The sequence below is a fragment of the Drosophila arizonae genome, chromosome 2 (assembly GCF_054131065.1).
Source record: "Drosophila arizonae isolate 15081-1271.41 chromosome 2, UAZ_ARI_1.0, whole genome shotgun sequence".
Taxonomy (NCBI): Eukaryota; Metazoa; Arthropoda; class Insecta; order Diptera; family Drosophilidae; genus Drosophila; species Drosophila arizonae.
Genome location: NC_142922.1, coordinates 11,024,129 through 11,035,966, shown reverse-complemented (window position 1 = coordinate 11,035,966; position 11,838 = coordinate 11,024,129). Strand labels below are relative to the sequence as shown.

General features: G+C 36.9%; 2 protein-coding genes across 2 annotated transcripts; both read right to left on the bottom strand.

The window, feature by feature from the left end:
• Positions 1-4,258: 4,258 nt before the first annotated feature.
• Positions 4,259-5,103, bottom strand: LOC149270293 (uncharacterized). The gene has a single exon (XM_089461674.1). It carries the CDS (start codon positions 5,016-5,018, stop codon positions 4,437-4,439), a length of 582 nt encoding a protein of 193 aa, XP_089317800.1. The 5' UTR covers positions 5,019-5,103; the 3' UTR covers positions 4,259-4,436.
• Positions 5,104-10,737: 5,634 nt separating this feature from the next.
• On the bottom strand, positions 10,738-11,639 carry LOC149270292 (uncharacterized). The gene has a single exon (XM_089462544.1). The coding sequence runs from the start codon at positions 11,565-11,567 to the stop codon at positions 10,947-10,949; it is 621 nt and encodes a 206-aa protein (XP_089318670.1). The 5' UTR covers positions 11,568-11,639; the 3' UTR covers positions 10,738-10,946.
• Between the last annotated feature and the right edge of the window lie 199 nt (positions 11,640-11,838).

Here is an 11,838-nt window from a genome sequence, read left to right as displayed (position 1 = left end):
TATTTAATTTATTATTATATATCTATAAAGATTTATATTTAATTTATTTTGATTTAAATTTGATTATTTAATAAATTTTAGTTAATAAATTTGCATTATTATAACATTTTTTAATTATTTAAATACTCATGTCTAGGATTTGGCTGGTTATTATTAAACATTAGTATTTAATAAATATAATAAAAATAATAAAATGTTCTTATAAGTGTTTCTACTTTTATTATTATTTCTACTCTCATTTTTATATAAATAAATACAATTTTTAGAGCACATATTTTATATGGCCAGGCAAGCAATTAATAATATTCCATTACAATAAACCTGTAATTGAATTTTACTGACTTTGCACACAAGTAAATCAAGACATGAAGCCATAATTAAGCTAAGCTCACCGAAAACGTCCAAAGGTTGAACCATTAAAATCAATTTAACATGCGCCAGGCTCGAAAATTCGTTTTTATCTTGAGATATTTTCCATATCGATTTTATAGCTTTTGAGATTGGCTTTGAGAGACTTCGTTGCCTTTACAATTGGTTTGCATGAACGCATGGAAATTGTGCAACTATTTCAGAAGCAACAACAAACAAGCGCAACACTTTGACACGAGCTCCACGCATTTTTGAAAAGTCGTTTGCTGAGCTCTGTTGCTGTTCTTTTATTAAAGACCAACAAGAGGCCATTTTTTATTTTTATTTTTAAGTTTAGTTTGTGGGCTTTAGAAGTCCGCGTTATCGACCTGGTTTGACAGCATTACATTTTGTTTCGTTTTTGTCTCGTTTTTCTTAAAGTTTATTAAACATGCCATTAGATTTTAATGGCGTGTGACATTTTTGTTTACGCACAGCTTCAATGTAGAGCAAAACATTAACATGTTCGCATATTAGTTGCTCACTCTCCTTTGCCCATGCCATTGAGTTGCTTAATTAATATTTATTGCATGCCATTTTGTTTGCTGGCCAGCCGAGTGCATCATAATGGAATCGTTAGGCGTTGGCCTGACAAAAAGCTCGTTGCTATGGCCTAACTTCATTGCAAATGCGCCTTCAAATTGGCAATTTGATTAGTCGGACAGAGCCGCCAGCTAGCCAACTAAGCCACAAATGGTCCATGTTAAGCCAATTTAATTAAGTTGGAGGCGCTGAATGGCTGCCACAGTGGTTGTAGACAACCTTGCGGGCATTCTTAACATGTTCAAGATTTTTACCAACGCACCACATGTATGTAGGCCTGTTGTTGTTGTTGCTGTGAGTGCTGCTGCGTTCACTTTTCAAAATGCTTACAAAATGTCAATTTTCGGCACAATGTTATTTGTTACTTGATCAATGCGATTGAGCAATTGCTGATATGTATGTACTGATTTAATAGCCGCCTGGCTAATTGTATAAGAAAAACGCACGAATATGGCATAGAAATTAAAACTTTTTGGCACTCTGCAGACACCCCAAAACGCGCAGCTGGCAACGGGGCTCCGTCTGAGTCATAGCTGGCTAAAGATTTAGAGCACCTCCGGCACATGCTCCCAAGTGGTCTGAAGTGTAGTATAAGCCAATTTTATTACGCTTACATAATTGTAAAATTGTGAAGTGAAGCATTTGCCACGATGGTGGCATTTGTACATTTTTTTTTTTCTCGAAATTTTGTCTATAGATTTCTTAAATCATTATTGCCATGACATTTCATTTTTGCAAAAAAGCACTTATCACAGCAATTGGATTTGCGATAGCTCAGGCGAATAGTAAGCATAATTTGCTCTTATTGTTGCATATCAGCCAGACACCAATAATCGACCAGAGCCGACCCTGAGCCATTTACCAATTGGGTGTGCGAAGGTTGATTTTCAAATGCCTAACGATCATGTTATTTCTTTTCACACTGCTTCGGCTTTCGCTGAGCGCCATTATAAAAGTTAAATAACTTTGACCAACAACCCCAAATCCAGCCGTGGCTGTAATGAAGTCTTCTATATGCCAATTATGGCAATCGTGACAACTAATGAGGAATTGCACAGGCAATGAGCATTAAGCCAACCCGGCTACGGTTTAAAGTACTTATGGCTTATGTATTATGTATATTGTATAAACAGCTGTCTGAATCTCATATTGAAGCAGCAGCAAAAACATTGTTTAAATTACACCAAAATATTTATGAATTTAAATTAAATGACAACAATTTAAAGCATTTTTATGTTATGTGTCAATTATTCATATTTAATTGGGAAGCCCGAGTAAACTTTTCGTTTTATTAAGATTTAATAGGGACCACGAGAATATTTATTGGGGATTCCCTGGTAGCCATAACCTGAAGAGATTGGAGACACAATGCCTTGTTGGTAGCCAGGGTTTATGCGAGGACGACCAACAATGCCAACGGGAGCACCGAATTTACGACCAATGAGGGATCCGTAAGCAGGTATCTGCTGGTTAACTCTACCATACGGATAGCCGGATGAAATTCCTCCAACTCCACCTATTGCACCAATGCCTCCAATTCCACCAACTCCTCCAATTCTACTAACGCCTCCAATGCCTCCACCCAACACAGATCCGTAAGCAATAGGGCCTGGAAGACCGGGTCTGTAACCCGGCGATACAGCTCCAATTGGCGACACATACGGCGGGACTGGAGGCACGGCTACGACTCCATAGGCCAGGCAGCTAAGCAGCAGCACCTTAATAATTGACATCTTTGAAAGTTTTCCAGCTGCTACTGATGTTCCTTTCCGTGATGTTGACTCTTTTATAGCTGCTGCTTGACCCACATCTTATTTGCCAATTAAATCATGCAAAAGGTCAAGCGTTAAGTGCTAAAAAATAAAATTTAATTTTAATTAACTTAATAACTAATTATAAATTATTATCTAATTATCTAATTGAAGAGTTATATTCGGAATTTCCCAGTGCGTAAATATTTAATATTATTGTACTCCTTAGTGCAACACTTTAGCTCTGCGATAAATATGTTATCATCTAATAATATATTTATTGCATATTATATAAACTCATAAGTTAGTACCTAGTACAACCTAAAATTGAATAGAACATTTATATATATGAATATAAACTATTTAATCTTTTCCACTAAGTAAGATGATGATATCTACCAAGATGTTCAGCTCTCTATGACTAATAGAGCAATGTTGTTGGGATCAATTACATTTGCAAACTCTCTCTTTCAGATTCATACGGGCTTATTACAGTCTAAACAAGTAAGAAGGCACCAGTCGAGACTGCTCGACTAGCCTGAACCGCCCAAGCTGATATTCTAATTATTCTGGACCTCTTTTATGCACACATACATACATATGCACTTATAAGCACGCGCTCTGCTAACTGCGCAGTAAGCAGCGGCTGCGCTTGGGCTGCGCTGCAATGTGGGCAATATTATGAGAATTTGTTTGTTGAATAATTTCTTTTGTAGCCGTATGATCTTAATGAAACTTTCAGAACGTAATCATAATGTTCTAAGGCACAAGACTCTAGTACTTGAAATGCGTTTTTTACAAATTGGGGGAGAAGGGGGCGTGGTATCCAAAATCTGTAAATTGCAAAATCTTTGTTTTCATTAACTTTATATACAACGAAAATTTGAAGTCTCCAGGTCTAAAAGTGCTCAAATTAGGCTGAAAAAACAATGTCGATTTTTCGATTATTCTCGATAAAAAAGTTATCAGATAAGTTATCGAAAAAATAAGATAAACTTGAACTGCCTATGGTATACACGAGTATGCATGCCAAATTTCAGCTCTCTAGCTCTTATATCTTCTGAGATCCTTTTGCTCATACTGACGGACGGACAGAGGGGCAGAGCTATATCGACTCAGCTCGTCGTCCTGATCAAGAATATATATGTTTTATGGGGTCTGCGATGATTCCTTCTGCCTGTTACATACTTTTCACAAAACCATTATACCCTGATTTCCCATTTTCAATGGGTTCAGGGTATAAAAAGTAGTTCATTTGGCTACCGTGAAAGATTGATAAAAACAAAGCAAGTAATTTAAGTTAGGTTTGTCTTACTTGAGTTGAGGTCAACGCAACGAAAAATACGATTTAACTGACAACGCAGCTTTTATAGATTTAATCTTATGAAACATTTTAAAGCCCTTTCTTAATTTGAAATCAAAATCACTTTATCTTATTTTGCTGCTTTCAGAATCAAACTACTTCATTTTGAAGAAATGGAATAACCATTGCTTAACACATATCGCAATGGAACAACCTTCAAAGATATGTTTGATTTCTTATAGTGAAAAACAAATTTAATTTTTATAATTCTGTCTTGCTTGAAATTTATTTAAGATTTTTTAGAGAACATATGCGATATGAAAAATAAAGATTATAAATTGATTTTTAGGAGTAGGTTTGTTGTTGTGTGTTCAATGTGATCAGCGATTTTCCGTTTCCATCTTCAAGAGTCATATTGCCGCCAAAATCGTTTAGTAAGGAGCCTTGGAGCCGACAGTGCGGGAACCAACAGTGCGAGAGCCGACAATGTCAGAACCCAGTTTCTGACGGATGGGTGAGATTGGACGCGCACCGCCAACTGCCGGTCCTCGTCGTACGGCACCGCCATAAGATGATCGCTGCTTGAGGGGGGCAGACAGACGAGATCCCGAGGCAATAGGACGCTGGATAACCTGGCGTTTGCCTCCGACGGATGGAGCTCCGATGACAGTTTGGCGATTCACAGATTGAGCACCAACAATGGGACGGTCAGCAGGTAGACGTTTGCCGCCCACATTGACTGGAGCGCGATTATCAACAGGGCGCTGTGCACCTGGTGCCAAATTGAGAGGAGCAGAAGCAGCTGGAGCTCTGACCACACCCTTAGCTGGGGGCAAATAGGCATTCGATGGTCTCGAAACAGCAGGTCCTGCCACTGGTGGGCGTAGAGGAGGAACGCCTACGTCTTGGGCAACCGGACGTCCTTCCACTGGCGATAGTTTGGATGGTGCTGCGCCGCCAGCCAAGGCACCGTACACCAGGCAACTCAACAGGATAATGTAAGTAGCGGCCATTTTAGTAATCGGAGAAAAGCAGATGTTTGTTTAGTTGGCAAATTAGTTCGTTGACAACTGATACTTTTTCTGATCAAGCTCGACGCTTTTATAGATCCAATCCCTGAATGCTCATTCGTCAAGTGCATTAATATTTCAATTAGTGTGTTCAAATTAGGCGCAGCTGATTTATCTCATGTGAACATTAATGCATTGATTACCTGATTACAGAATGAATCATATAATTAAAGAAAAGTTGACTTGGCCCAATTTCAAAAATAATATAGATTTAGATTTGTTTCATGTATTATCTATATATTTTTCTATTACTCTATTCCAGACAATGGAAACTCTGCAGCAACTAAGTCAATGTACCAATGCTTGCATATATTTAATAAAAATCTACCATATGTCGTTTCTATGTATAACGCTAGTTTCCCTTATAGGTAAATTCGTCTGCTAAATGCAAAGGTTATGTGAGTACACAAAATTTGCTAAATAATCTATATTTCATAGTAATATTTAGAAAATTATATGCTGATGGAGCAAATCAAAGGAAATCACACAGTATATCTATATATGTATATCAAAATGATTACTGTTTGCCCTTACTATCTAGCTATCTATAAAGTTAAGCTCAACTCTATGCTTTCAAGCTGGATTCAAAGACCATTCCAATAGTATAAGGACATACTATGAAAACCCATACGCTATGCAAATAAGAAGCAGATTCAGATAAGAAGTTTCAGTGCAGCAAATATTATTGTAACTCAGTCTAAACTCAATTTATGCTATTTCTATTTTCATAACCTGATTGAATCTGATTGTACTTCCGTTTTCTTCAACCTAGTCTATACCACTTTGGTTCATTCTTTTTTTTTTTGGGCATCGCGACTTTAGGCTTTCTTAATATAAACGGGAGCCATCGATAATTGGTTTTTAGGGGTTTCATAGTTTAAACGTAAAAAGTAAACGTATATTTTATAATATGCAATAAGACCATCAACGCCTGAAACTGTTATTTATAATTAATAGTTAATATAAATTAATAAGCAAGAAATTATTTTCTAAAATATTTTTATTTGAGTAAATATATAAATTTGTTGCGTATGTTTAGTAGTATCACAAGTGGAATTCATATCTTAATAATATTTAGTAGGGAGTCTTGGAGCGGTCTCTGCTTGGCTCCAAGATAGCACCTTCGGTAGTTCCAGCAAAAAAAGGCCGTTGTTGAACAGGTGTAAGTATAGTAGATCCAGCAGCAATTGGTCGTTCGAAGCTTACGGGCAATGTAGTGCCAGTACCCACGGATGGTCGATAGGGCCGTGAACATGCAACTATGCCGTATCCGAAAAAAATCAGAAGGATAACGAGAGTAGAACTCATTATTGCTATCGACAAAAGAATAAATATTTGAATTTTTAGTAAATAAATACAGCATTTATTTATTTAACAAATGATACTTATTCCTATCAAGCTCAGCGCTTTTATAGATTCAACTCTTACAATTAAAAAAGAAAATCATTTATTATTTAATTGGCAAAGAAGATTACAGCTTGACGTATATACTATATAACAATAATTTATAGGGACTCATTATTCGACACACGCCACTTTTAAATGAGAACAAACTTACTTTCGGAGATTCACCTCATATTATTTAAAAATGAAGCACGTGTATTAATTAACCAAAAATTTTACAAAAAAAAAAATTTTTTTGATTTTAAATCCCGACGACAGCAAAAATAAATATAAGTAAAATAATGTTAAGGTCTATGCAAATAGTAAATAATATAAATTTTTTAAGCTTTTAAAATACATTTTAATGATTTTTAATGAAGTGAAATGGGCATATTGGTTTTTGTAATTTAGGCAAAATACTTTAAATTCAAATAATATTCTCGGAATATTATTCCCTGTGGATTGTTTGGATAGGGTAAACTCTATTTGTCATATATTTCCCACTAGAATTACTTAACATGTTAGACATGTTTCTGTCTTTAAGAGAGACTTATTAAATCCAATTATACTTACCTCGGTAAATAACATAAATTTTAATTGATTTGAGTTTCATCGAAGCGTAAACTAGTATAACACGTTCAGTTGCATCCGACTACGTATATTCGACTTAGTATATTATATTAATTTCGATTCCCATCTAACGTGATGAATTCAGCTTTAAAGTTTTAGATAGAAATTGGTATTATAAAGAAGCTATCCCCATTTTGACTAAATAAAAATAATAAATTATTATAAATGAATATTAATTAAAAATTAATTGTCTTTAAAGTTACTAAATTGTAAACGTTTTTTTTTTTTTTTTTTTTTTTTTTTGCAATGAGTTTATCTTTAATATTTGTATGTAATAGAGTCAAGAATTCTATAATAATTGTTTTCATCATATGATTTGTGGGTCGTAAAATCCGATAAGTGCATACACATACACTTATCTGAAATCATGATGTTTAGTAAGGAGCGGTGGAGCCAACGGTACGAGAGCCATAACCGCTCTTTGGGTTTGGTGCAGGTACAACAGGACGCTGTATGGGACGCTGGATAGGACGCTGGACAGGACGTTTACCACCTCCTGGGCGTTTTATTGGTCCTGGAATGACAGGTCCTGGAAGGACAGGTCCTGGAATTACTGGTCCCGGAATAACAGGTCCTGGAATTACTGGTCCTGGAATGACTGGTCCTGGAGCTATTGGGCGACCAGAGGGTCTGCAAACAATTGGTGAAGGGCGTCTGCCTACTCCTTTAGATGGTGGCAAGTTAATCGCAGGTAGATCAACTGCGGGTAATGTAATTTCAGGAATGCGCACGGGAATTTGAGCTGGGCGTTCGGCAGGCTGGCTTCCGGTTGGTGGTGGTGGAATGGCTACGATGCCATATGCAAGGCAGCTCAGCAGAATAACGAGAGTGGCAGCCATTGTTGATATTATTTCAAAAGGCTCTGTATGATTGTTGCTTGTTTGTTGCTCAGGGACAACTGATGTTTTTGTTGAGAAACCTTGGCTTATTTATAGCTCAAAATTCCCGACAAAATTAGACCAAAACACTCAATTATGAATTTTAAGAAACCCTAGTCATTAAAAAGATAAGAAAAATGCGAAATGAAATACTTGATCTAATCTAAAAACCCAATTTGAACAGTGTTTGGATTTGCTTCAGTATGTAGCGGTGGTTGAACTCTGAACTTAGGACTACGAGACAGAACTTTAATGTATCAACTCTGATAAGCTTAAATGGGTAAACCCGAGTAATTCGCTTAGTGAGTTTGATGACTTTATCAAACAAATTGTAATACTTCTGTTTTTGTATAAAAAAAAAAGCCGTTGTACAAATAAACAGAAACAGAAGGGCATTACTTATTGAATTTACGATGGGAAATTTGTTATTGAATATTTTTTTCTAATGTTCCGATGTTCTATTTACCTTCTGTTGTACAAATTTGATTGATTGATATATACAAAATCCGAAATCTACTAAGTCGGTGTATTCATGTCCCGCATGAAGTTAAAGCCTTTTATATAGACTTCCCATAGCAAACTTAGAACATGTTTGCATTAAATAACCTATAACTTCTCCGTTTCATTGAATAAAACTAAACTTATATTAAAATCTGTATATGTCGTATATTAATTTTATTTATTTCAGAATAGAGCTTTCTTATTTACTCTTAATTAATTTATGACCTAAACCAGTGACTTTAGCAAGATAAATCGTCCGTGAACAAATAGTTATAGACTTTGTATATGAGTTCTGCGACAGAATCTATGAGCCTCTTAACAAGGTGTTTGTGACAATTATGAATTTGATTGTATGATAAGGCATCTATTGCTGATATATTGCTTCATTCACATTTCCTGAATTAAATAGGAAACTATACCATTGCCTGTGTTACTAAAAATAAAATCCAATTAATCTATTCAATTTTCTGCTTCGCTAGAAATAATAAAATACATGTTTTTTTTGTTGCAGCTATTTGTATATTTTTGTAATTTTATATAGTTGATTCGAAAGTTATACAATGATCATTTTCATCGAACGTTTTCAGTGCCACATGTCTCATGATATTTAGTAGGGAGCGTTCGGGCCGACGGTGCGAGATCCGCTCTTGGAGCGTCCAGCGGAGATCGGTCGCTGTGGAACAGGTGCAGGTGCAGCTGGTTCAGCAACAGGACGCTGAACAATTGGGCGAGGAGCTACGATGAGAGACGGCTTCTGCACAGATGGCTTCAGGACAGATGGAGCAGGAACAACAGGACGATAAGAAGATGGACGTTTGCCGCCCACGTTAGTTGGAGCCCGAACAGTAACTGGTGCAGGCCTAACAGTTGCAGGAGCTGGAACGGAGGGTTCGACCACTCCCTTAGCTGGTGGCAAGTAAGATGTTGATGGCTTGTTAACCACAGGAGCTGGTACGGTTGGACGACCGCCAGGTGAGCTTCCAATTTGCGAAGGACTAGCTACGATACCGTATGCGAGGCAGCTCAGCAGGATTACGAAAGTGGCAGACATTGTTGATATTTTAGAAGGTTCTGTATGTGTTCCTTGGGGACAACTGATGCCTTTCTTGAGAAACCTCGGCTTATTTATAATTCCAAATGCATATAAAAATTTACCCAAGGCACTCAATCAAGATTTCAATCTGTCCCTACACACAAAACAGTTAAGAACAACGCGAAGTTAAGTACTTGATAAATCTAGTAACCTGATTCGGTTATCGGAGAGCTGTAATTTGCTCCAGTTTTAGCGGTGGTTGATCTCTAAACTTAGCGGTACGAGTTTAGATTGTAGTGCAATAAAAGTATAGATTGTAATTCAATGTTGATCTGTACAAGTTTGAAATATACAAGCATGGCCGGGAGGGCTTAACTCAACTTTCAATCATTCCACGCTACGTATAATGTATACATATAATAAATTAATTATGGAAAATAAATTCTTATAAAAACTTTTATCACTCTTATGGCTAGCAGTTGCTATACTATAAAAATTAACCGCTTTACTCTTTCCGATCATAAGCATTAATTAAATTCAGCTATTAGATTAGCTCTTATGACCTTACATCTGCTCTAGTCTATAGATTTTACATCTAGTTTTATGAGAATTGGATATAGGCTCAAAATATTACAAAAATTGCATTAAAATCCATTAAGTAACTTTGAAATATTAATAAAAAAAACCTTTGACCTTTGACCAATTAGCAAAGGCACGTAGCAGCATATGCATTTTACGTTTGCAAAACTTCTAAGAATAGACATAGATATTGAATTATGTTTGAATGGATGAAGACTTTCTAGATTTTTAATCAGTGAAATGGCGGTGTATAAAAAGGTTATGCGTATTGCCCAAGAGATGCCGATTCTTTAGAAGATATATCAGTTCTTACAATACTTATTTTTCCCCTTCCCTCTTTACACCCTACAAACACATATAAACTGAGGAGAATATATAAAGAGACAAATCTGCCGGGGTTAAGGGTATTATCTAGTCGAGCAACATATACCTTCATTCTTGTTTCCAAATTGTTCATAACTTTATTTGTGACTTCGAATATAAATTCTACGTATTGAGAAGGTCCTAACTATGCGACTCTTCCAATCTACAATATATATGATGACTGCGCATTTGCGTGTATTGGTAGTAATATTTCAACCAGTATGGAAACTTTATTCTTCCTACTGCAACGTCTTATGCAATTTATACCTGAATGAAATCTAAAATGTTTGATAACTTCAGAATATCAAAACGCTTTATTTATGTACCTGTATTTCGAAACAACAATTTATTTATTTTCATTTTGTCTTCAAGATTAAAGATTAAAATACTTCTTTTTTTTTAGCTATGTGTTTGTTTTAGTAATTTAATGTATTTGGAAAAGTTGTAATAAATGTTTTCATCGCAAGTTTTGAGGGTCACAATTTTGAGTGGGGGTCTTGGTATTTAGTAAGGAGCGTTAGGGCCGACAGTGCGAGATCCGCTTTTAGAACCAGAGGAGACCGGCCGCTGCACAGGCACAGCAGGGGCAACAGGACGCTGGACAATGGGGCGAGGAGCTCCGATGAGAGATGGCTTCTGCACAGGTGGCCTCTGCACAGATGGCTTCTGGACAGCTGGCTTCTGGACAGATGGTTTCTGGACAGCTGGCTTCTGGACAGATGGCTTCTGCACAGATGGCCTCTGGACAGCTGGTTTCTGGACAGCTGGCTTCTGAATAGATGGATTCTGGGTAGATGAAGCAGGATCAACCGGACGGTAAGATGATTTACGTATGTCAACCACGTTGACAGGAACTCGACCAGAAACCGGGCGCTGCGCAACTGGTGCGGACACAACAGATCCGAGAGCTGGTTGAGCTGGATTCGAGGGTATGGACACAACAGGCTCAGCACTTGGACGTCTGCCCAGCTTAGCTGGTGGCAAGTAAGATGGCGATGGTTTGCTAACCACAGGAGCCGGGACAAGCTGAGCTGGGCGACCGCCAGGCAAGCTTCCAATTTGCGAGGGACTGGCTACAATGCCGTATGCGAGGCAGCTCAGCAGGATAACGAAAATGGCAGCCATTGTTGATGTTACTTCAGAAGGTTCTGTATGTGTTGCTTGTGGACAACTGATGTCTTTAAGGAGAAAGTCCGGCTTATTTATAACACCAAACTCCCAACAAAATTTGGCTAAGGCACTCAATTAAGATTTTAATCTGTCCTTACACAATCAAATTAAGAACAAGGCAAAGTTAAATACTTGATATATCTGATATATCTAATAACCTGATCCCAAAATAAATTACTGACATTGGATTTGCTCCAGTTTGAAGCGATGTCTGATCTCTGAACTT

Excerpts from the sequence above, each read along its gene's own strand:
- LOC149270293 (XM_089461674.1), bottom strand. The coding sequence starts at position 5,018 with ATGGCCGCTACTTACATTATCCTGTTGAGTTGCCTGGTGTACGGTGCC.
- LOC149270292 (XM_089462544.1), bottom strand. The coding sequence starts at position 11,567 with ATGGCTGCCATTTTCGTTATCCTGCTGAGCTGCCTCGCATACGGCATT.